At 37.4% G+C, this 26,188-nt stretch overlaps 1 protein-coding gene across 2 annotated transcripts; it reads left to right on the plus strand.

Moving 5' to 3' along the window:
• The first annotated feature begins 8,551 nt into the window (after positions 1 to 8,551).
• LOC139739574 (uncharacterized) lies at positions 8,552 to 25,789 on the plus strand. Of its 2 annotated transcripts, XM_071650177.1 has the most exons (8): positions 8,552 to 8,699; positions 10,569 to 10,745; positions 11,310 to 11,350; positions 13,203 to 13,331; positions 14,087 to 14,216; positions 15,031 to 15,207; positions 18,190 to 18,230; positions 24,567 to 25,789. In XM_071650177.1, the coding sequence occupies exons 1-8, from the start codon at positions 8,582 to 8,584 to the stop codon at positions 24,711 to 24,713; spliced, it is 960 nt and encodes a 319-aa protein (XP_071506278.1). In that variant the 5' UTR covers positions 8,552 to 8,581; the 3' UTR covers positions 24,714 to 25,789. The 2 variants fall into 2 exon arrangements, with proteins under 2 accessions (XP_071506278.1, XP_071506279.1); XM_071650178.1 differs by lacking the exon at positions 18,190 to 18,230.
• Positions 25,790 to 26,188: the final 399 nt, after the last annotated feature.

The raw sequence follows: 26,188 nt of genomic DNA on the forward strand, positions 1-26,188 counted from the left end.
GGTCAATCTGTCCATCGATGTGCAAACTTATTACAAATAACAAATTGAGCCAATCAAGAATTGTCTCATCCATTTTCAGAATATATACAGAGTAACAATTCTTCTTATACAGTTAACCTTTGATAAGTCGAAGTTCTCGAGAACCGAGACAAACGTGTCGACTTGCGCGGATTTAGTAAAAATATGCAGTTTGACTGCAGAGGAAAAATCACGAGCTTTTGTTATGCTTGAGTTAAGTGATTTCCTAGCTGAATTGACCTCGACTCATCTAAAGCTTAGTGTATTGTCAAATGTACATTTTGATACCACTTACATACAAATGGGGCGCTTAATGCCGTAAAAATCACATTTCACAATATTTCAACTAAACTGCAATGGCAAATTGAATTTGAAACATGAAATAATTAAAGAATTAATTATTATGCATAACATGGATGTGTTCAGCTTGAGCTTATCTATACCTGTGCCACATTGAATATTTTGTTGCTTCATTTCTCATATTGTGTGGGTGCATGGGAACCATCAGTTGCCCTCAGATGGGTCCAAAAGGGCTAACTGAATGAACAGTACACAGAGAATGTAATTTTTCAGAATGCTTTTACAGTCCAATGCACACCTTACAGACACATTATCCAGTTTTATAGTGATCATACCCTGATAAGACAAGATAAATCTTGAATGAGTCTTATTTCCTGGAATAATTATCTGATTTTCTTAGAACCACTGACTTTGTTCTTGAAGTGTTTGTCACTATTACATGCACTTGGAAATCTCATAAGCGAAGCATAAGGGAATGGCCCTCTAAGGATTTGCTTTTCTGTCCCAATACTGTACTTTGTTGCCCCACTAAGAAAATATTACTGAAGGTATTGCACTACACAGCTTCTCTATTAACTAGATCATTTTTAGCAATGTTCAATTTGATGTAACAACATTTTGAATCATTTCAGTTGCAATGCTTTTGGGGAACATCTGCAATTGTAAGTCAGGGGTTATTAGATTATATTTCCTTGACAGTACAATGATGACTGTAAATATACTGCAGATGGAGAAACCATTCACATTAAGAAATAAGTTTTATCTCTTGTGAAAATTCTACTCCATACCTATATTCAGCATATCTGAACAGACCAAATAACATATACAGTACATTGTAATTATAATGAAACTTACTCCTGTTTACTGGTGTAATTTGAGAAGTCATACCTGCTACCAACACATACAGTTTTTTTTTTTTTTCATAACTGGGATGTGCATTGTACAGCACATCTGTCCAGCAAAGATCATCTCTGTCACTCCTGTGATAGAGATGGCAGTAATGAAGATTACTCTATATACAATGAAATAAATTCATAATGGAAATATACATTCTACGAAACAGTTCATCTTGAATTTTATGAAGGCCACATTCAGTACAGAGTGTCACCTCCATTATGCTCAACAGATATGAGGTTTTAATTTCACAATTGCTATATTTCTGAAAATTGACTGTCATGCTTCAGTATAAACCTGTGAAGATCTTGCCCAATATTTCATTAAGTGACTACTATGCAAAATACCTTTTTTAATTCATTTCTAGCCCATCTTTATCACAAGTTTTCAAGGGCCAACATTACCCACTAATAGAACAATCTTCTCATGACCTTTGATCTTTCCATGTGACATGTATCCATTACTTATTGAGTTATAAACAAATGAAATATAGATACGAAACCTTTGCTTTGACGAATGACCTAAAAGTCAACTTTGTCAATTAAACTTCTGATGACCATGAAAATCTCATTCTACGCATCTAATCTTCCTGATTTGAAGAGTTCAGGTATGTCCTGATCTCTTTCACAGAATTGGACGTCACTTTACCAGGCATTTTGTACACAACTGTCTCCAAGAACTGCCAGGCAGCAAAACATTGAGCCTGGTACTCTACATCTAGGACATAATGCACTTTGAATGCACAGTCCACAGCCTTTGTCAAAGTTGGAAACAAGAATCCCTGTCTCTCTACAATAGGGAGTTTTCGCAAGCACAACGCGGCCTGGAGTTAAGCATGTCGTGTGCGAAATTTGCTTCTGCACATGATCAAATCCGAGGAACGTCCCGTCCGGGGGAAAACGAGTACGGTAATTGGCCAAAATAGCGTTCGGTCCCGATGCTGGGCAGGAGTGAGCCAGCCAGTCAGCCAACCATTCAGCGATCTTGTCCTCATGCCTCCGTTCTGTACAGGAAAGCGAAACTGCATAGATATGGGGACGGGAGTCAGAGTACGGGGACTGTCACAGGTGATCGCTTCCTCGTATTCTCGGTCTTCGCGTCGTGTAGCAAAAACTTCCAAATGACAAAGGTTTGCAGTGGCTTCTTCCAGGATCCTCCCATCAGCAAGATGAAGGGCTGTGGTCTCTGCTTCCTGTCAATTTGTCCAATGTAGAAAGCCAGGTCTGTGCCCTCCTGTAAAATGAAATGGAAGTGGAAAAGAAATATGCATTATATACATCTCGATAAAATCTTGAAATAATCTACGCAGAAGTGTTGGGTTGAGGCATTGGTATAATGAAGTCCATCAGAACAGATATATTTCCCACACCTCTCCAATGTTCAAGGTAGAGTTCATAATAAAGTGCCTGGCCAAATTCTGCAACATTTCATTTGCAAACATATACCCTAAATTGGGTATTTTATGTAGTATATAACATCCATGTATTACATTTTCTATTCTTGCAAGGGCTAACCATGACCTGGCTGAATGAATTTTCAACTGTGTGGCCTATGGGAACTTCTGAAAGGCAATTAATTTTATTGCTGGCAAGCCCAGGCAAAAAGTATTATCAAACAAAAACTACCTCTGAATTGCATTTCATTATTTTGGGTAAGTTACTCTTTCCAATACTAGTAGTATAACAACTTTGTCCACTTACATTGTAGGAACATTAAGGAGTATGCGAGGTCTTTGTTCTTTTTGGTATGGGGGGGGGGGGGGGGGGGGGGGAGACACCCTGTATCACATTGGATGTATATGAGTGGTATGTGATATATTTCCAGCATCTTGCTGAATATAATGATACCATAGGTCAAGTGCAATATTTATTGATAAATGGAATATTCCTTATTGGCGACATTTGGGACCAATTTTGCATTTCATGCAAATTTTTTTCCCCTTTTTATCAAAATGAAAAGGACATATTGATATTGGACAAGTGTGTGATTGAGCAGTCAGGCACAAAATAAAGTAAATATGTATGTTGACTATGTAATATAAGATTTTTTTTTTTTTCATTAAAAAAAAAATTATTGTGATTCACAGCATACATTAGCAACATAGTAAATTTGCATAAATATGTAGAATCCATGGACTAAACTAACAAATGAAACAGCATAAACTGGGAATTTCTGTAACTATGGACCACAGCTTGATGATTTTTATATTTTGTATTGCAATGTCAAAGTCCATCTCATTATTTTAATAAGAGGGCAACACATCACTTGTTTTAGAAGATTAGCCTCCGAACAGTTAGGTACTTACAGGTTGAAAGTCGTAGAATAACTCCAACGACTCCTGAAAGGAGCACTTGCCCCACACCCTCGCAGTCCAGCCTCGGCAAACTAGCGGCAGCATGCTGAATGCAAGCGTCTCTTTTTCCTCTGTGGAGCAAAATGTATGACACAGGGGGAGTATTTTGAATGATAAGTACAAATATACCCTTTAAAAATATTAACACAATCAAGGCTGATAAAGAGAAATGCTGACAAGTATCAGCTCATATTCAGATGCTAGCTTATGTACTTATATTGTACTTGATTGCAACCAGGATTACTAACTGTGGGGGGGGGGGGGGGGCTGTTTTAAAGTTGTTTGGAGGGTATTGTAGAAAATACTACACATTTTGAATGAGGGACTGATTCTGGCAACGGCATTTACTACCAAGACGGGCAAGTAATTGTGGATGAGTAGAGCCAAACTTGTAAGGCCAAGCATTAGAATTATAATGTTGTAATAATCATCATGCTATTCTACAAAGCAGCAATCAGAGTTACCATGAACTTGAATGAAAGAAAGTTGAATGGTGTTGACAGCCAGTGCCTTAATAAGAATAATCTTGCACTACTGTTAAGTGCTTAACAAAGACTATTGCAATATGAATGACATTTGGGCTTTTGCAGGAGGTTCATGTCATATTCTGGCAGTGCATAAGGCAAGATCAGTTGATATGCATATATCTTAATTAGATTAGCAAGAGCAAGGGATGTTCAAGGTCCAGTGATTTTTATTTCAAGTAGTAGGAAAAAGAATGCAAAAACTTTAATAGTTCATAAAAGACTTCTCTGTTAATGTTATCTTATAATGACAAAAGCTTGATTATCATGTGAGTTGATCAGGCAGTGGAGAAGAAAAGGGGAATGGTAGATGAAGGAGGCAAGGACAAACCGTCCAGAAGTTTCAGTGTACATGAACTGTGGGGCCGTGGGGTGCTACAATGTGAGAGAGGGGCAGGAGACAGCCTCCCCCAAACAATTGTCCAAGCTGTAGTTACAGTCATTAAAGCTGCACTACCGCATGTGATACAAGGAGCGAAAGAAGTTTGTATGAGCACAATTAAAGATGTTCTGAATCCACATGTCATCTCTTGAGGATTCAGTTCCAGCAGGACGAGGTCCAACATGAGCTAAGGAGGGACAATCTCTGCCTGACTGACCTGCCAGAGGGGGCTGAGGAGACAGAGGAAGAGCTTACTGAGGGCGAGTCAAATGTTGCCAAGGAAGTTGGCTTAGACATTTGGAAAGAGGACATCTCATCTTCATGATCTTATCATCATCTTGGGGAAAAGGCAAGAAGGAAAGAGCAGGCAGATCAAAGTCCACTTTATTGCAAACAAAAGAAACAAACTGTATTCTGGGCATTCTAGTCTGAAAGGAAAAGAGAACATGAAAAGTGTGTACATCAATGAAGATCTAAAGGCATGCAATGTGTCACTCGATCAGTGCATGATAAATGCCAAGGAAGCTCATGATGTCGAATCGGCAACAAAACCAAATACGGGAACATGACATGCAAGTTGAATGATGGACAAAGCAGAGTCATCAAGAGCCCGGATGATCTCTTTGATATTGGCTTTGAAATTACAGATCCACTTCAGTTTTTGCAAGTTTTTGCAAAAGTCTTAGAAATTAATTAACAAGCATTGAATGAATTTATCGGTCTAACAATTTTTTTTTTTTTTTATAGTCATGTTCATACTGTAAGTATTTTGTTCATAATGTTAATAAATTCACCTCAACTCAAATGCAAAAAAGGAAAGGGTGGTACTGGGGCTGTAGATTAGAATCTCTACACAGAGCAATACTATTTAAAATGTACCTTGGGAAAGGCCATCGGTGTCACCCGTGTGACGAATAAGCAGCGTTTGCTACGATGGACATCTTGATTCCCCATAGTAGAGTACTTTGTCAGCATACATGGCCATGCTGCAAACATCCTGTCTTCAGCCATGATCTCCTGGCTGAAGTCTTGCTTCATCTGTACAAATTAGGGAACAAGATTGCACTTGTAATCATATTAAGGGTGGCCCAGACAGAATGCTATAAACCAAATGGAAAAAAATATAATACTCATGTTAATAACAAAAACATAAATGATGGAGTGAATTATGCATGATCATTAGCTTCTGCAAAAATGTTCATTCTATTACATTTTTCTCACAAGTTTGTGTGAATTTGCACAATGTGCTTCGTTTGGCATGGAAATCTTGACAGACTGAGAAGAAAGCTCCTAATCTTTGCATAGAAACTTATTTGAAAGTGACAAAAGTGCCAAAAATTGGTTCCAACCACCTACCTACACGAAACAAATAGAACTCTACTAAGGTGGTATATTATTACTACAGGCATTAAGTTTACGTGTGGTGCATAGACTATATTGTGCGTTAAAAACACCACAATCTGTTTTCTGTCTTTATCTTCATTTTCTATAGGGGTTCTAGGCCTTTTTTTCTACTAAAAGTTTACGTAGACCTTAATTCATCGAGCATCATTGATGGCAATGATGCTCAGTAAAGAATGAATTGCTCCAGCAAAAGTAGCAGAACTTAACTTGCACTTTAGTATTGGATTTTAGGGGGTTCGTTATGTTTACAGTAGATTTTGGTTGTACGGCTGGACCTACTACTCATCGACCGCCTAATGTTTATTTGCTTGATAAGAATATTTAACACTACTAAAATTCATGCAAAAAACTTGACCTACATGATTGAGAAAATCCAGAGCTAGGCTATCAAATGCCTTTGTTCCCTCTTCGATTCGAAGTTTCAGTGCAAAAATATCGCCGTCGAACTTGCATGGCCTCGTTTCAGCTCCCCACGGTAACGCTCCTTATTGTGATCGACCGCTGTTTTTGCATTGACAATGCACGCAAACTGAGTTGTATTGAACACCGTGTTGTACGAAGCTTTTTAGAAACTTCCATAGACATTACATTACGATTCGGTGAAAATCATTCGAAATTTTGTCCTTGATTAAAACCATTAACTTTGTTAATGAACGGTGAATTTTCGCGTTTTCCCACACCATCCTCAACAGTCAAAGCCAATCCATTTTTATGTGCTTTGCGTGCAGTGAAGTGCGTACTAAGCGTTCAGTGCGCCAATTAATACACGGTCGGTCTATTACAAGAGGGTGGTCGATGTAGTAGGGCTATCATACAGCCGACCATAAGTTCTAAATTATGAGGTAGGATTCATAGGAAATGATCGAGACATGTCATTGTGTAATTGAACTTAGTCTTAGTTAGCACTAGCAGTCTAAAATATAGGTCCTAGCCCTTGACTAGGCCCTAGCATTGCCTAGCTAGATAGGCCCTAACCGTCACGTTAGACCCTATGCCTAACTAACTTGTTAGTTGTGTTAGATTTCTACATCATCGAACTCGGACACTGCGCCTATATAATTGTGCATGATGTGATACGGTGCCTGTTACAACTTAGAAGTTAGAACCGGGAATACTGTACAACGAATAGGCTACTGTACTGTGTCAACAATGGGAATATTCCGTACGCTGATTTAGAGATTAGTTTTTGTAAAAGAAATTCGTATTTTATGTGAAGTTTTGAAAATGTATGTAAGGATTGAATTATGCAAGTGTTTATACAAGCACGAGTTGGTTGAAAAACATAATGTACGTACCGGTACAGACGACCTAACTTAACGTACATTAACAGTTTCTTAGATCTAACGTTACATGCATAAAGGCGAGGCGTAGCGCAGCCCGGCCAAGAACCCAAAGCGTGAGCCGTGACTATGGCTTCATACATCATGCAAATTACAGATGGGCATGAAGCGATGTAACTATCAGTTAAATAAATAAATACCTTGGAATGACTGGCAAAGTTCTTCTATAGCTAGACCCCATTTGCTGAGAATGTTCGTGACTCCATATAGCTGCATTGCAGTCATCGACACCGCCGTCCATCATGATGAATAGCCGCGTATGAGCTGTATGCTAGCTATACGTACATAAACGTGTGATGTACGTGTGTGTGTGTGAGTCGCGCGGTAGGTGGCCGCGGCGCCCGGCGGCGACCGATCGATTGCGACGAAGGATACAATATGCAGGCGCTCTGATTGGTTCATGACTCTCACATGACTTTTGCCCATCAATTTCTAAACAACGATGTTTAATTGTTTGGACAATCATTCCGAATTGTTTTTAAACAACCGCTGTTTAAGGCAATCAAGCTCCAATTTTCTATATTTAAACAACATTGTTTAGAATTTTAAACAACAATATTTTAAACAACGAAATTTTAAACAGCGTTCTAACAGTGTAAATTATGTAATATTTCCGCATCTATGTAGGTCATCCTATTATATTCCTGACACCGCATTAAATACAGAGCTTATCCTCCCCAAACCCGACACGAAAGACGGTGATTCTTCTGTATACGGTTCGTTTTGTGGAGAAGGTTGTGAATGTGTGTGTGTGTGTGTTTGCGTGTGTGCTGACGTTCTTCAAATGCACAGAAATGATTCAACTTCTTGCAAAAGAGTTTACGCCACCTTTACTGACCTCTCCGTGATAATGCTGGGTCGAACATGGTAAAAAGGGTCAAAGTTACACAATCAGTCATTATGCCGTGGAGAAGGCTGCCTTCATCCCTGCCCAGGATGTTACCACAACCTACACAAAGTTTTGCATTTTGGGCTCATTTTATAGGGCTCTATCGTTCTGCTAATTTTCGAGGACCAGGAGTTAACTATGTATTAGCGATACCTTTCCGATTTCATGCCTCTGGCAAAGTTCAAGATCTTTTTATTTGTTTTATAATCTAACTCTCTCTCTCTCCCTCTCTCTCTCTCTCTCTCACTGCCTTTTCATATCAGTAGTGTCTTGCGAGATTGCGTTAGCAAATAGAATACAAAGTCCGACACGGCGATCGGACATTGACGCCCCAACCCCCCCCCCCCAAAAAAAAAAAAAAAAAAAACAACTCCCAAAAGTAAGCTGACAAACAGGCTTTACTCCCATGTGCATTGTCTACTGGTAGAATGAGATGACGGACGACAGTTCAGAACAAGACGTTGCCCTAGCTCAAGCATGGAACCATACGTGATTCGCGAGGGATCGTTGGCAGATTTTCCGTCCATGTTCCGTCTGTTGCAAGATATGGTGTCTGAAGAACATCTGCAAGAGGATTTCACGAATTCTGAAAACGGTAGGCCTTATACCAAGTAGTAATAACCCCAACAGGCACCTGAAATTATATAGGCCTAGGGGCAATTGAAATATCCGGAACTAGTTTAGTTTCTCTATACATAGTCCATAGTACAAGTCTGTTTATCACACTACCATTCGTGGATCTGGTGTTGATGTAAGTTATCTATTACAGACTTGATTATAGTGATGATAAAGGACGAATGCAGGGACGCATGGTTCTTAGGTTGGGGTTTTTATTTATTTATTTATCTTTTTATTTGTTGGCGTTTGTGTGCCCGCGCCTGCGCGTATAACGCGAGTGTGTGTGTGTGTGTGTGGGGGGGGGGGGGGTATTCATGATGAGTCGAGCAGCTATCAACGCCCCCTTTCTCCTTGTGAAGTATAGGACAAACCACAGATGTGCACGTTTTGAACATAATTGATATTAGAATAACTTTCAAGCAAAAGGAACGATGGTTGGAACGTACAGAGAGACTGCGGAGTCATCGAGACGTCTGTACAATTAATGAAAACATACAAATTTGCATGTTGTTTAACATGTTTTACATAATGTTCCATCCGTGATTAGTAAATAACTCCTCTTTTTGGGCAATCTTACACCTGTTGCATTGTTTATCTCACGGATTGCACTGAAGGAGATAGAAAAGGCGATAAAGTGAATATATATATATATATATATATATATATATTAATTGCCAACAGTGACGAGATTGATCTCATTATTTCACAATATCTAGTTGTGTTATTTATCAATAATTATTCAGCAACTAACTTACGTAATAACTATAGCACATATAAGAAAACGCATTATACTGTATAAGTGAAGTGACATGATATAGATATTGATAACACATGCTACTAAAATAACAAGAAAGCCCATTTCAGAATCACATTCAGTAAAATGTCATGTTTGTATACTTTCACGATGTCCGTTTATGAGCATATTTATTCATATAATAACAATAAAAAAGAAAGTACAACTACCGTATCAAAATCATTACACATGAGCGATATCATTAAACAAGTAAAAGGACAAGTCTACCTTCATCATGTGGATTGTGTGAATGCAACAATATTAGTAGAACACATCAGTGAAAGTTTGGGGAAAATCGGACAATCCGTTCAAAAGTTACGAATTTTTAAAGTATCTGTGCAGTTACTGCTGGATGAGAAGACTATACTACAGTGTATGATGTCATGTGCGTATAACGATATAAAGAACATAAAGAGAATTTCACAAAACTTCACTTTTCGAATAAAGTGCACATTTCTTCGACTTGTTTCTGACATAACACGTTATTGGTAATATTACTATCCCTGCCTTCTCAAAGAGAAGAGTCAAGTGTTCTTTTTTTTTTATGCGAGAAAAATGAAAATATGTTGAATTTTCTCTATTTTTTTCTTTATATCGTTGTACACATGTGACATCACGACCTATAGTAGTCTTCTCATCCAGCCTTGAGTGAGCAGAAACTTCAAAAATTCAGAACTTTTGAACGGATTGTCCAATTTCCCTCAAACTCTCATTGATGTGTTCTTCTAATATTGCTGCATTCACTCAACCCACATGTCTATGAAGGTGAACTTGTCCTTTAATTTAAAAAGGAATCTGAGGTATCACTGGAACCATATCCCTCCCTTATACTCCATCAACTTAGTAAAATACAATACGTCATATACACGTCTTCATCATGATATTTTGTATGTACGTACGTATGACTGTATGCATGTTTACATTTTCGATTATGCGTGTACACATGCATGTAGGCACCTATATCAGTTTGTATGTTCGTATGTGTGTGTGTCTGTATGTATGACTATAATACACTGTAATTGTATTTATACATTTACAATCTCTCTTCTGTAGGCTTGCGGGATGATTTCATCAGCGGACATTATAACTTTTTCATAGTTGAGGCCACGTCAACCGAGCAGGTCGACCCCGGGAAAGTGCCAATAGGATGTATGCTTTACTCAGTCACTTATGAATATGTGGTCGGACCTACACTTTTCTTCCAGCGCTATCTGAAGACCGACTACAGGGGTAATCATCACATCGATATGAAAAGCACGATAATGTAACTTAGGCCCGTAAACGTAAAGAAAAAAACAGAGAAAATTAAGCAACATATTATGAAATATATATCGTAAAAATATCTTACTTTAAAAGAGGAATATCAGAGCTTATCTATCTTTTTGGTTTTTTTTTTTAATCTAACATTGCATTTTTTATCATAATTTTCATTTATCATCATTTTGAAATCAAAAGTTATGATATGAAGTCTTCTCAATAAATCTGCCCCTATATGATGCAATCTTACGTCAATAAGAAATTTCACAACTAAAAAATCGATCATCAATGAAGTCGTAACACCGAACCTATGCAGCCAAAAGTAATAATCATACTCTCTTCAAAATCCATGCTCACGCTTAGTCATTATCGTAACAGGAGCAAAAGGTGAGATACGTGCCACGAGGAATATGTCTACTATACAAGTGGTATAGTACATTGAAATGTAAGTGCTGGTCACGATGTATGTTTGTTGTTTGAAAAAAAATGCAGAAATGCACAGAACTCAAATCCAAATTACCCTCTTTTCTTTACAAGGTACTGATGTTGAAAAGGATTTGATCAACGAAGCAAGAAAGGTGAGTCAGCTATTGAAAACTCGAAGAAACCCTTTATCATACGATTTAGTACAGTGTACACAACAGTCTTTGGTTTGTCTGTTTTTGTTTCTGTGTTTGTATTTGTTTTTGTTTTCTCAACTGGTATATACACAGGTGGCAATTTTCCTTCAACATTCTAAAAACAGTAATCTGTCTGAATATCATCTATTATGAAAGGGGGTATAGTTTTGGTCGAGATGGGGGATTCAGATTTAGACTTTGTGCGAGATGATTTGAAGTCACTTATGAAAAATATTGTTAAAGAGCATACACATATTGTAAGAGGTATTCAAAATTTATTTGATGAAAATCTGTTTTGAAATGGCTGAGATATCCCCCCAAAACTAAGTAAAACAAAATTGTCATAAAAAGTGCATGGGTCTTGCCTTTTATCACGACCTCTTTGTTTGTGGATATCTCAGCCATTTCAAAACCAAATTTCATCAAATTGTTGAATTCCTCTTAGAATTGTATGCTCTTTCATATCTCATGACAGGTTTTTCGTTATCTCACGAAAAAAAAAACAAAGTTGGAAACCTGAAGCCAATCTCAACCAAAAGTCAGGAGTACAATCCCTTTATACTGCTTTTGTTTATATCATTGGTCTTCTGATTATTAAAAACTCAAGTTATGCACACCGATCTGCAGAGTGTTCTTTGCCTTCCAGTGAAGAGATCTGTCATCGTTAACCTGTTGTATATTTCAAAGTGTCTGATGGTGCCTGTATTGCAGACTGAACCCTCTGCTAACGTTCAAATCTTTCATGAATACGTTCCTCCTCGAATTCGGTGTGGACATCGAAAGGACGACGAACGAAACAGAAAGTTGTCACTCTAGATTACAATTAAAAAGTAAATTTCCACTTTACCAGATACAGGCACATATTTTTGCCATCTTTAATACACTCTCATCTGAAATACTCACTTTTTTTCTTGTCTTTTCCTGCGCATTTTTTTTTTTAAAATTCGCACTCAACCTAAAGACCGACCTGTGCCAAAGGTCTAAATGAAGTAGGGCCCGAGCAAAAAACCTTTTTAGCCATCAACATTTCTAGAAATGGTACATTAACAATATTATACCAAAATTTGAATTGTGAGTACAAAGAAAAAGACCAAAAATCTTTATAATGCTACGAGGCGAAAGTTCTCTTTGTCCATCCCTCGTGGATAGCTATAACGATTGCATCATTGCATTTTATGCGTTAAATTTCGCTCATGGAAGTTAAGACTGCATGGTTCATCACCATAGACTTTAGTGTCATAACCGAGTGCCGTGCCTGCCTGCGGGTTTTGACAGAGAGCAACGTCATTGTACTACCTAAAACAAAATGATAAAAGCAAAGCAGATATTGTCCATGTCGCGGCATAATCATTAGGTAAATCATCTCCACCGGTAACTAAACACATTGAGAATCAAATACAGTAACATTATACTGCATTTGAAAATAAAGCACATTAAATTAAGTTTATTTCACTTTTGGACACGAATATCGTGTAGCTTGAGTTCTGTGAATAATATTTTTTGAAGTCTGTTGTATAGGCCTATAGATTTCTAATATGTTGAAGAAATGATCGACATTGCATTAAATACGTCTATCAAACAATTCGTAGACATGTAATGGCACAGAAATCGTAGGCGTGAACTTCTGAAAAAGAATCATTTTTTTTTCTTTAGCCCACAAACTTTGTTCGTTACTGCGTTCCTTCTTTTTATCTGTTGTTGTGGCTGGTTTTTTTTTTTCGAGAAAGATATGTAATGCACTTTGATCATACACATCATTCTACCTGCTCCTCCCGCATCAACTCTTTTGTTGTATGTGTGAACTAATAAGGTGGCTTCGGATGCGCGAGTTAAAAATTTGCTGACCTTTACTTCTACGGGCAGTGCACCACCAATGACTGTCCTGGTGGCACACGATGTGTTCGGCATGACCTTCGATCCGGCCAAAGTCCAAGGGACGGTAAGTTGAAACCCATTTTCGCGTCTATCTGCGAGCACCTCGCTCGTCGTTATAAGTCATATACTGCCTCATCAGTTGGACATGAGATCAGTGTGGCATGGCGATGTTTGCTACAGCAACGGTCTTTGAATCGAATTTTGATGTGTGTGTAGGCCTATTTATGTTTTCATTAGAGATCATTTTTGGTTAAAGACATTTTCTCATTTGGAAGATATATTTTGTTTGACAATATCAAACACGTTGTAATATTGTGATACTTGCTACTGGCAGAATCTACTGGCAGGCAAGGCAAAACGCAAAAAGTTGCAGTATTCATCATGCATTCACTTTACTTGTTGACTCATTAATGTATTAATTTGCTATTCGCTTCAAAATAAACCTCTACACTATTTATGTACTTAGTATTCACTTACATATCAAGTCATTTATATCATCTACACTCATGTGACGAATAGCCCTATTCACCTTTAAATCGTACTACACCGGGCCATACACACCGACGCCAATAAAAGTGTAAAATGTTAACGTATCAAAGTTTATCAAAATAACTCGAGATAAGGTAAAAGAAGACCGAGCGAGCATACGTAAGACTATTATATATTAGAAAAGTATATGAAAGTATATCTAGGTATATTAGAAAAGTAAGACAATTACAAAATTGCGACGTATCAGGTTCAGTCGACAAAAATAAAAGATCCAGTAGCTTATAAGCGAAATAGAAATTGTTGGTGTTTGATTTAATATTTTGCTTGTAGGCTGATCTGACTACGGACAACTATGCGGTTCGAGAAGGACACCAGGAAGATTTAAGTGAAATCCATGATCTCTTGACAGAACTGGCTGTCATGGAGAAGATTGATGGTGAATTTACTGTGAGTAAAGACGGTAAGTCGCATACTTTATTCTGTGCAAAATAATACAAAACAAACAAACAAACAAACAAACAAACAAACGAGCAAGCTAATCAAACGAGGACAGCCTAATTGGGATTTTGTAAATGAAGTTTTTTGTTTTTTGTTGGTTTTTTTGACGATAGAAGTGAGTATAAAACGGAACCCATATGTCAGGAAGGGTTGGGCATACCAAAAATTACAGTATAACAATTAAATCATTCTGTCGGTCTAATCGATTATAAAGGTGTGTGTAGTGTGTGTGTGTGTGTGTGTGTGTGTGCGTGCGTGTGTGTGTGTGTGTGTGTGTGTTTTCCCCCGTGATATAACAAGGAATCCGCTATAACAAAATAATATTCATGGTCCCATGGTCCTTGTAATATCGAGGTTACACTGTATTATGACGTTTGTATATTACAATTGCGAATGTTTCTACTTCCAAAGACTTGGTCGTCCATTACTTAATGACAATTTACCAGCTGCATTGGGTCCTACGGCTTAAGACTATGTGTACTTAAATACAACATTATTATGTGAGTTGTACCCTCCAAACATGGTGTATAATGTGCACTTTCAACACGGCAGTAATCCGTCAATTTGATAATACTGCTGACACCTAACATCTAGGAATTAAGTACATATCTAAGGGGTGAGAACTGATGAGGAGCCCATAGGCCCTTGTGTGTACGGCAAATTACCAATTCACACAAAATGCCCAGGCCTAAAATGTATAGCGGTTACTGACGTATGTCAATCTTGTCGCTCCAGAAACGAATCGTGTGCATGTGTGTACTCCGTATTATTCCCAGAATTCTGTGCAGCGGGAGATGACGACCGATACCTATTTCGGACGGTCGTGCTCGAGTATCGATCGGTCAATCAGTCACCGAAAATCGTCGGCTGCATCGTCGTTTCCAGATTCTACAACTTTCTGAAGGGGGAGACGTACTTTTTGCAGGGTCTGTACATTCAGCCAAATTACAGAGGTGAGCAGAAGGCTTTTAAATTGGTTCCCTTTGTTTCATCCTTTACATCTCTAATGTGCACAGTCTCCATAGCAATCCCCTTTCTCGCAGATCTTCACTAAGCATCTGTTTCAAACGAATTTTAAAACGAAATCGTAAACAGGTTGCCTATTTTTACTTAGTTTCAATACAATTGTGATGATCAAGCCGAAACGATTTTAATCGGTAATACAGTTATATGTTATTGATAAAGAGCATTGAATTGTGACTACTTTAATATACAAGCCAATGGAAAAGTCCGAAGGCGATCAGATCATCGCTTCATCCAAGTTGCTTCATTGTGAGCGCTTTCACTATTTCGTGAAAATATTTATATGATATTGACAGGCCTCGAGGGAGATACCAGAAAATATTGCCCAAACTGAAAGAATATTGCCCGAGTCGAAGACGAGGGCAATATTATTTCAGTGCGGCCAATATTTATCTGGTATCTCCCTCAAGGCCAGTCAATATCATAATTATTACCTATCCCTAGGTAAATTAGGAAAATATGTGAATACAGCTATACACTATGATATATATCAAGCCACATTTGACTACCTGTAGATCATCGCCAACATGTCGAATAATTGAAAAATTGTTCATCAATGTATATCATTCAACTCCAACTTTAAAGATACATATATAGTTGTAACAGGCGAACTTCAAACATCTGAACGCTTTTACACTTTACTTTTGCTTCTGTTTCAATTTGGAGAGTTGTAATAACTGATGATCACTGTGCAGTTATTGAGCACAAATGGACTAATCATTGACGCGTAGTGCTGCTGGAAGTGGTCGACCTTGTATGAGTTGATTTATCGGCGTTCTTCTGTGGTGCGTGTAATCGACACGCAGCGACCTCCTTGAATGTTTTCTCTTCGTGGTCGATCGGAATGTTTACATGTAAAGCAGGGAGGTGGGAAGAGAGATTCCACTCCTTCTCTTCCCACCTCCCTGTTTTACAGTGCACTCCTATTATAACGAACACGGTTATAACAGGGAGGTGAGAAACTCACCTCCCTGGTTATAACAAAATTCTGGTTATAACGAAGTAAAAATTTGGCTGCAATGTCATCCTCTCTATGTATTCTTATTGTTTATTTGTTCAGTTATAACAAAATTCCGATATAACGAAAGAAAACTGCCGGTCCCGAGGATTTCGTTGTAACAGGAGTCCACTGTATATGTAAAACCCCGGATGCTCGTGATATGCTCTAATGTCGCTTGCTGAACTCCCGACCCTGCAAAATACCAACTGTAATTGCCTCGCAAAACTACCTCGTATAGGTAATAATAAATGTTATCTTCAAACTTCCTAAGCTTTCGTGTTTTGCGGTCAAACTTTACTGAAGCGTATATAGTTATAATGTGGTTGCTATTAACGCCAATTTGAACGCTAGACCCCGAGGCACCGTCCTAAATTCGTTAATTATCTGATATTATATTTTGGATCAAAAATGTATCCTCTCGTGATTGGTTGAAAGAGCTTAACGTGATTATAGATATTTTCAGCCGTGTCAGAACGTTGGCGTACTATTTACAAAATGGCGTCGCTTTTGATACGACGTTTTCCAAATACAATAGTATGCTATTTGTGAAATGATGTCACAAAGCAATTCTGACATCGTGCCCGGCTTCGAACAGTCACTGTGTACTGTATAAAACAATTTCTAACAAAACAATCGTGACATTACAAAGCTGCTTCGTACGATCAGTTTATCTACTACGGATCCCTCCACATGAACATCGCATCCACAACACAACTTCTCGCCTAACATTTCCCCTTCTTCTCCTTCTTTTTCTCTTTTTTTAAACATTTTTGATCAAAAATATCAAACAACAAAAAATACTCGACCTAATTTCAAGTTTCTGATTAAAACTATAGGCCTCGGCGCCTCCGAAAGTACCATTCACTTCGGAGCGGCGTCTCTAAGTGAATAGTACTATTTTGCCCATAATTTTAACAAGAAACGGTTGTATGAAAGGCAAAAGTACATTTGTAAACAAATATTATATGAAATTACGTCGCACACTATTGTTCCGAATTACATTGTAGGGGACCTACTCGATTTTTGTTGTTGCTTTTTCATCTCAGACTGGCCTATAATATAATTTTATAAAATGAGCTTTAGAATCTCTGCAATCTGATTGGTCAATTGTCATGCATTGATTTTTACAGATCTACACTGAGCCATGCGTCCGGTAAAATCCGAACGCATGGCTCACGTTTCGTATAGCGTTGTAGGTGTACTGGACGCATGATGGGGAAAATGGTTGTATTTCAAGAATTTACGGGTCAATTTTATAACACAAGTGATGCATAGGCCAATTTCGTGGATCAATGAGAATTGGATGCTCTCGTTTAACTTTGGAACAGTCTAAGACCCACTCGCTGCGCTCGTGGGTTTAAACAGTTCCAAATTTAAACTCGCGCATCCAATTCTCACCGATCCACTCTGACCCGTGTATCATTTTGTATATCACATACTTCAGTCTGCATTACGGATTTATGAAGGTTTTAAATGCTCGACACGATTGAAATGCGTTACAATGTAAATTAGTTGTCTCACCCCCCGTTCAGACTAGAGAGTTCTCGTACGGATATACGACGTATGGATGTATATGACGTTTTCATGTGACTGAATGTTCTCATATCGAAACGTCGTATATCCATACGTCGTATATGAATATACGATAACTCGGTGTGTCTGAAAGCACCCTCAGTCAGATCGCGTAACTGCTACACCGCATTATTTTGCTGCCTCTATGTAATTCTATGTCATGTAGCTATGCCACTAGGTGTAAACTGCACATTAGTATTGTGTTAACCTTTCATCCTTTTCGATCTACTTCTGTGTATCTTTCTGTCCAACAATGCTTCCTAACGTGTTTTTTTTTTTCTTTTTATTCATCCGGTCTTTTAATTCTTGTTTTATTACGTTCATCTTTTTTTTTTGTCAGGCAAAGGAAACGGTAGCAGAATGGTGCGGTCTATTCTACAGGTAATAGTTTCATTGCAGTCACACACACACACTCACACACACACACATACGCACACACACACACACACACACACACACAATCCACCCGACTCCAGTGAGAATAATGCAGCACTGCAATGGTAGACAATCAAAAACTATGAGCATGATGCAGGGGTGTATCCAGGATTTTTTCTGGGGGGGTCGTAACCAAAATTTTTGGACCTTTACCTTTGCGAGGGAGCGGAGCGACCAAGCGTGGGGAGGGTGTGGGAGGGGGGTGTCCCCCCTTCCACGGTAGGGAGTTTTTGAATTTTATATCTTAAAATGGGGCAATTTGGTGCATACAAAAGTGACTTTTTCGGCATGGCAGTGCAGCTTAGAAATAAGGTAAATTATGGCATATTAAAACTAAGTTACGAAATTTACGAGGTTTTTGACAATTTGCTGGAACACCACCTGGTCACTTTTTTCCTGTTGTAGGCCTATATAGAGTAAAAAGCCCTCAAAAAACAAAAATGTCTTTTACAAAAAGTGGACCTTTTGAAAATTTGGGGGGGGGGGTCGTACGACCCTCCCGACCCCCCTTGCATACACCCATGTGATGAGTAACCCTGTATCACGATTGTACAAATACTGTGGTAAACATCAAACGCATGCATGCTATACCTTCGTATCACAATGTTCCCGAATTTGTTGTTTCTTCTTTTGATGGTTGGATCATGCCCCGTCCATGGGATTTCATGCAATTACCTCCGCCGAGAAGGTCATGTTTTTGCAGGCGTTGGCTTGTTCGTCTATTTAATTGTTTGAAAAATGATACAAAAGGTTATGAACGGATCTGCATGAAATTGAATAGGGTCATTTTCAGCATTTTGCTTATAGCGGAGGTCTGCGCTCTGTGAAAGATTTTCTAGTTAGCCTTAATGGGCTCCAGTTTCTTTTTCCCAGCCATCTCAAAATTATATATAGGGCCTACACTTGAGACAAAGGCTATAGTATAACATGACACGGTAATACTTCTATACACATGTATCCTATTCGTGTATACAAGTTTTATAAAACCCTACTCATAATCACATTCTGTACATATTCCCACACTATATATAATCATATTCATACACCATTACACATATAACCACTATCATTATACAGTTTGTATTTATCAGTTATTAGTGTTGACTGGTACAACTGTCAATTATTCAATTAGCTACAGAGATTTATATGAACACAGATATATAGGTTCTAGTTTTAGTCGATCACAGTTGTACCCCCTCCCCACATACGTGCAATCATGATAATACAATGTATGCACATTAGTCCAAGAGCATTAGGTCAAAATAGGCTCAAACCTGGGCATTTTTGGTAACAAGCTGATTTTTTTTTTTTTAGGATAGGTCCAGAAATATGTCTAGAATAACATACTAAAAGTCCTCATAAATCCTCCTAGAGTGTTTTCCGCAATCCAAGATGGCGTCCAAAATGGCCGCCATTTCCTGAAATTCTCATAACTTTTCAACCACAGAACGCAAATCCAAAATTTCAATGTCTAAATATAGGTTTTGAAGCATAAGTAACTCAATAAAATACATATTAAGAGATATTGATGCACACAAGTACCGTAATCCAAGATGGCGTCCAAAATGGCCGCCATTTCCGGAAATGCTTATAACTTTTCAACAAGGTAACCCAAATACAAATATTCATGTCTAAAATAACTGCTTTTAAGGATGAAAAACTCAATAAAATACATATCAAGAGATGTCGACGCACAGAGGTGCCGATTAGACTGCTCAAGCTCTTCCCAAAATACAAAATGGTGAGCAAAATGGCAGAGAGTAACAATTTTATCTCACAATAATGTAAATAAATATCAGCATATAGTGTATAAGAAACTTTCTATAAAAATAGTTCCTATGTGTAAAGTATGCAAATGCAAACATTTAAATGTTAAAATCAAGGAGTGTGTCCTAGTCACGAGAGAAATATTTCACCATTAGATTTGTTGCTAAACAGACAGCCAACTAGAAGGCAATATATTTTTTTTTACCACATGGTTTATTTTCGTCACCTCAAGCACATGAGATGAAAATTTAGTGCTAGCCGTTTTCTATTACCAACGCATTTGATGTCTACCATGAGGTGAGTTCCATTTGAAACTGTCAGTTATCACTTATGAAGTAACAATTCTTTTTGGTGTCTGTGTTATATACATATTTAAAATTAGTGTTTACATGTGCTACAAAATAATGTGTAATTTATCACATGACAGTGAATTTCTTCGGTGCAGTATATTGCTCCACCTAAAAACATAGTGTCTGAATTATCTTATTCGGTTAATCTAGAGATCTGATGAGATAAAACTATATAATACATAGAAATCAGAAAATATGACACTCGTATAGTTACTGGTACATGGAGGAGGGATATTCCCCTCCCACGCGAGGGTTTGTTTGTTTTTTGTTTTTGTTTTTACTTGAAAGTGAAACATATCGTGCAAACGTTTGGTAAGATATTGACTTGTTTCCATCAAAGAATAAGAATAATATGAAGTAGTATTCAGGGAAATGGGGGTGTGGGAGAGGGATTCCCCCACCCCCAACATGAGGGAGATTTTGCATTTTCAGACTTGATATTCAGACATCTGATGCCCTATTGGTGAAATATTAGATTTTTTTTTTGTTTCCATCCAAAAAAGGAACAAAAAGATACAATATTCAATGATGTGTGCGGTCATAGGGTTGCCCGCTCCCACACGAGGGAAATTTTCTATTTTCAGATCTGTTGCACCCATTTGGTGAAATATCCGATATTTAATTTTGTTTTCTATTTAAAACGTTAGAAAAATGTATATTACGGAAAGTGTCAGGGAGGGGGGGGGGGGGGGTGTGGGAGGAGAATACTCCTTCCCATAAGATGGAGATTTTGGCATTTTCCAATTTGAAATTCAGAGATTTAGGGCACATTTGGTTTTCGGGAAGAACTCGCGTGGTTTTATTGGTACTTATGTGCTTCATGATCTCTGAATAAGTATTTCATTGGGTTCCTTATGTCTCAAAACATATATTTAGACATTTAAATGCGTATCGCGGTTACTTAGTTGCAAGGTTATGAGAAAAATCAGGAAAAGGTGGCCATTTTGTACTCCATTTTGGATTTCTGAAAGTGCTTCAGTGCTTTATGTGTGTTTCAAAATCTCTGAATAAGTATTATCTTTGGTGCCTTGTCACACCATACATATATTTCGACATTCCAGGTGTGTACAGGTGAAATCTACACTCAGCAAAAAAAGAAAGTAAACAGTTTTTCAAGTTTATATTTCTCATAGAATATTTGGCTTAAAATGTATGTATTATATGCCATATTGAAGGTTATTTAATTGGCTATCAGCCTAGTAGGTCAATAAAGTGGAAAACTTTACGCATACGTGAACACCTTTGTTTTTCTCTTCCACGGCACAAAAGCAAAAATTGTAAAAATGAACAAGTTGTCATTCATGCGCAAGTGCTCCTCCATACAAAGAAATATTAAAACAATTAGATACATGAATTGAGTTGCAAAAATGAACCTTTGATCTCTGTAATATCTTTGAAGCCCAAAATATCAATAAAGGCAAAAAATAAGGGAAAAAATGAAGAATCTTGGCTCAAGCCCAAATTCAAATGAAATAAAGGACGAAGCAATGTTAATAAAAATGGTAGAAATTTCAATTTGTTTTCATATTAGGAGAATTGTATATAATATTTGGTTCTTAAATTTATCTCATAAATCCTTGACTTACTAAATAAAAAGACTAAAATAAAGAAATTATGTTTATTCAATCATCTTTATGTCATTACTCCCTATGTCGTTTGAAGTTTAAGCTTACAGGAAATTCATATTTTCCCCCCTTTAGTTTCCCATTTTGTTTTTGTTCGAGGTTAAAAAGAAATAAAGAGAACAAGAACTTGTTTATGCTATTTCATTAACGTCTCTCATTGTGTTAAACTGGCTTTTTGTTGCCATTATTCTCTTGAAGGGCATTGCCAAGAAAGACAACTTGTCAAGTTTTGCAATTTTTACTTTTGTGTCTTGGCGGGCAAAAATGAATGTGTTCACTCATGCGTAAAATTTCCTGTTGTATAAACCTACTAACTTAATAGCCAATTGAATTACCTTTAATATGGTATATAATAAATTGATTTTCATCAAAATCTTCTATGAAAAATATGATCTTGAAAAAGTGTTTACTTTCTTTTTTTGCTGAGTGTATTTTGCAAAATCACGAAAAAAAAAATATCAGGAAACGGCGGCCATTTTGGACGCCATCTGCGTGCTTCAACAACTCCTAGTATGTATTTTACTGAGTTCTTCACGCTTAAAAACATATATTTAGACATTTAAATTTTGTATTTGGGTTACCTAGTGGAAAAGTTTTAAGCATTTCTTGAAATGGCGGCCATTTTGGACGCCATCTTGGATTACGCTACTTGCGTGCATCAATATCTCTTAAAATGTATTTTATTGAGTTCATCATGCTTCAAAACACATATAAAGACATTTAGATTTTGTATTTGGGTTCTGTGGTTTGAAAAGTTATAAGAATTTCAGGAAATGGCGGCCATTTTGGACGCCACCTTGGATTGCGGAAAACGCTCAAGGAGGATTTATGAGGACTTTTAGTATGTTTTTCTGGACATTTTTCTGGACCTATTCTTAAAAAAATCAGCTTGTTACCAAAAGTGTCCAGGTTAAAACTAATGCTCTTGGACTACATAATTACAAACAAAACACGCATACACAAAATCATACAAACATGTTCATACACACATGCATGCATACAAACAAACATACATACATACAAGTAGATCGGCCCTACATAAACATGATACATCATGATACATCCTCACATCTGTAATCTAGATCTGTCTTCATTAGCTTGAGAATGTCTGACAGTACAGATTCTTTGTAATGCGTACAATTCAACATCAATGGTATCTTATAATTGCTCAAAACTTGTTTAAGTTTAAGATGAATTGTTTATCATTCAAAAGATTACAATCAGATTAACGATCCTCTTTCGATAGAACAGGTTTCAACTTCTTAATGTAATCTCACTGCAAATTGCAATGGACAGCATGACTGTCAAAACAGAGTTACTTCCTCTTTTAACATGTAGTTTCAAATCAATTGCAATTCATTTTTGGTCTATCATTTGCCATGGACAGATGGCATTTGTGATACTGACAATATGAACACATTCACGCACGAGATCACAGAGCTCTGAACTTTGACAAAAAGGGCAATATTTCGGACTGAAGTCAAAACAGATCGTGATCCACCTTCATTATAGTATACACTATTATAATAACCCCTCCCCCTCAAAAAAAAAAAGAAAAAAGAAAAGAAAAAGGAAGAGACCAGTATCAGGGCAAACTTTGTGCCAAAACCCAGTTTCATATCGCACTCCTCACTATACTATTCTTTGCTATCGCTGATTTCACCTGATCCTGGCTGTAGTTATCATCACTTTTATCACTAGTACTATCAATCACTAATATAGTTGCAGTAGAAATAGGGGTTGCACTGTCACCAAGGGGCTATTTCACTATTAAAGCTCTCAAATCAACCGTACATTCAATTTAACTGATTTCGGGGACATTTTTTTAGATCAATCCATCCTGAAAAACAATTAACTATTTTAATTAGCCATTTAGGAACAATATCTTGCACCCACCTTACCACGTTCTAGAATATATCTTGAATCTGTTATCTGTATGCACCCTTCCAAACTAGATCACATCAGAGTCTGTTGCAACTTTGGGTTCCTCAGTCCCTATGTTACTGAAACAGGGCCTCGAAATGTCAGCAGTGTTATTCTTGTCAATCATATTCATCCCTATACCACCAGAGACTCCAACTCTCCCGCTTTTGACTGGAGATCTCCCGCCGAAAGCCTTTTTTTTCCAAAATCTCCCGTTCTCCCGCTTGAGATTTAATTTCTCCCGCCCTGGCTCTGTGTCTCCCATTGGAAAGGATTCCTTACTTATTACCATCATATGTTGAAAAATAAGCCTTTGATAGCACAAGATAGCATCTAGAACCCTAGAGCTGGACCCCAGCCACAAGGAACTTCGCGCTTTGCGCACATCATCTTGGAGTCTCCCGTTTGCTAGGGGTTTCAGGCGGAAGAATCTCCAGATCAGAAGGTGCTTGGGGTTGGAGTCTCTGTACCACTGCTACTTACAGCATCATTGGCACTTGAATTAATACACCTGATGGGAAGATTAAAACTAATTGAGATGAAAGTAGAAACAATGTGAGGTAGAAGGCAGACTCTTGACTGTATTTTAAAATATATTTTGTTCTTAATAATTGCAGATCTTCCAAGCGAAAGGTGGGAACGAGTTCATGTTCATGATCCAGCGAGGCAACGCCCAATCGCAAGCCCTCTTCAAACGCTTTGGTGCCACCAATAGGACGCTATCAGAGAAGGGCGAGGCATGGATGTTTTTTAATGAAATCTAGCCGACACCTTTGGGAGGTGGATTTCAACCGGAGCACACAATCCAGTGAACATTCTATACTTCAAAATTTCCCCACAAAAGGATTGATGTTATGTGCATCCATCCATTCAGCAACACTCTTTTGTCAATATATATGTATATATTATAGACTTGTCACATAATTATACTATTTCACCCCAAAGCATGGGTGAGAAGATACAGATTATCCATTGTTTTAAAATAAACATTCTTACTTAGCATGCAGTGAAATACAGTTACACCATATGAAATCTGTAAGATGAATATATGTGTCATACATTACATCCATAGTATTAATGTTCAAAATGATTGAATTTCCTTGGATAGAATCAGTTGGCGATGATTGTCTCCAAAGTTTTTTTTTTTTTAAGTCGGGCAGTACAAAAAACAGTCACTATCAGAGCACAGTGTACTTTTCAAAGGCATTTATTTCACGTCAGTCAACATTTCTATCTTTAAAAAAGCTCAATTATGTATACAACTGAAATAACAAGAGGTATTGAAGAAGCATCCTGCAAGGATAAAACCTCATTTGAAGATCCTTTCTGAATTACAAGGACTATTACTAGTCCAGTGCATGGTGTAACCTTTCACCACCACTTAGCAGTATAATATATTGTACATACATGTATATGGTGCATCATCACATTACCCGTATAAAGTCTGAGGTCATGAAAGGAAGAAAAAAAAAATGTGTATCAATCTCTGACTTTGGCAATATTTGTATAGCCATAACAGTTTTCTAACTTTTATCTTATTCTTTTGAATATTTTCTTTGTAATGAGGTAGGCATACTGGTAGGCCAATTATATATGAAATAAAGCATAGCATCTCCCAAATTTATATCTGCAAAAAAAGAAGAAGAAAGATATGTACATATTTTTAGACTTATATAGCTTTTGTGATGCATCAAATATATTGACTGACCTTAATCTTCCTCATTACTAAAATTCCCAGGAAAATTCTGCAACTTTTGTTGCTGTGTCTGCATGTATGCATTTTCAATACCACAATGTGCATTGGACTCGCCATGTGTGCCACACACTTCGGGCAGCTCCATCATTGTTCCCAAATGCATACCTCAGATAGGAATGTGCAGCGATAATCATTTTGCTATGGAAATTATTGCCGGAGTCAATTACGTAACTGGTTTAAAAATGGCCAGCAGGAGAAGAGCCCTTTGAAAGAAAAAAAGATCTTTTATTCATTAAAGCTTTTCACTTTTTGTTGCAATACACATTCTCCATAGACTTGACCCAGAGAGGAACACTCACCATACTATGTGGTATTTAGTACCCCATTGTACCTAATGAAAATTTACCTGGTGGTTGAATGATTCATTTATTTTTTAGAACTGTATCCTGGGTTACCCCAAAACTGTGTGAAAGTAAATTTTAGAGTTTTAAGCAAGAAAATTTTGTTGTGTTCAGCAATCTAGCAAAGCATTAAATGAATGTT

The sequence above is a fragment of the Diadema antillarum genome, unplaced genomic scaffold (assembly GCF_040938485.1).
Source record: "Diadema antillarum isolate AM-2024a unplaced genomic scaffold, OU_Dant_1.0 seq00000807_RagTag, whole genome shotgun sequence".
NCBI classification, from domain to species: domain Eukaryota; kingdom Metazoa; phylum Echinodermata; class Echinoidea; order Diadematoida; family Diadematidae; genus Diadema; species Diadema antillarum.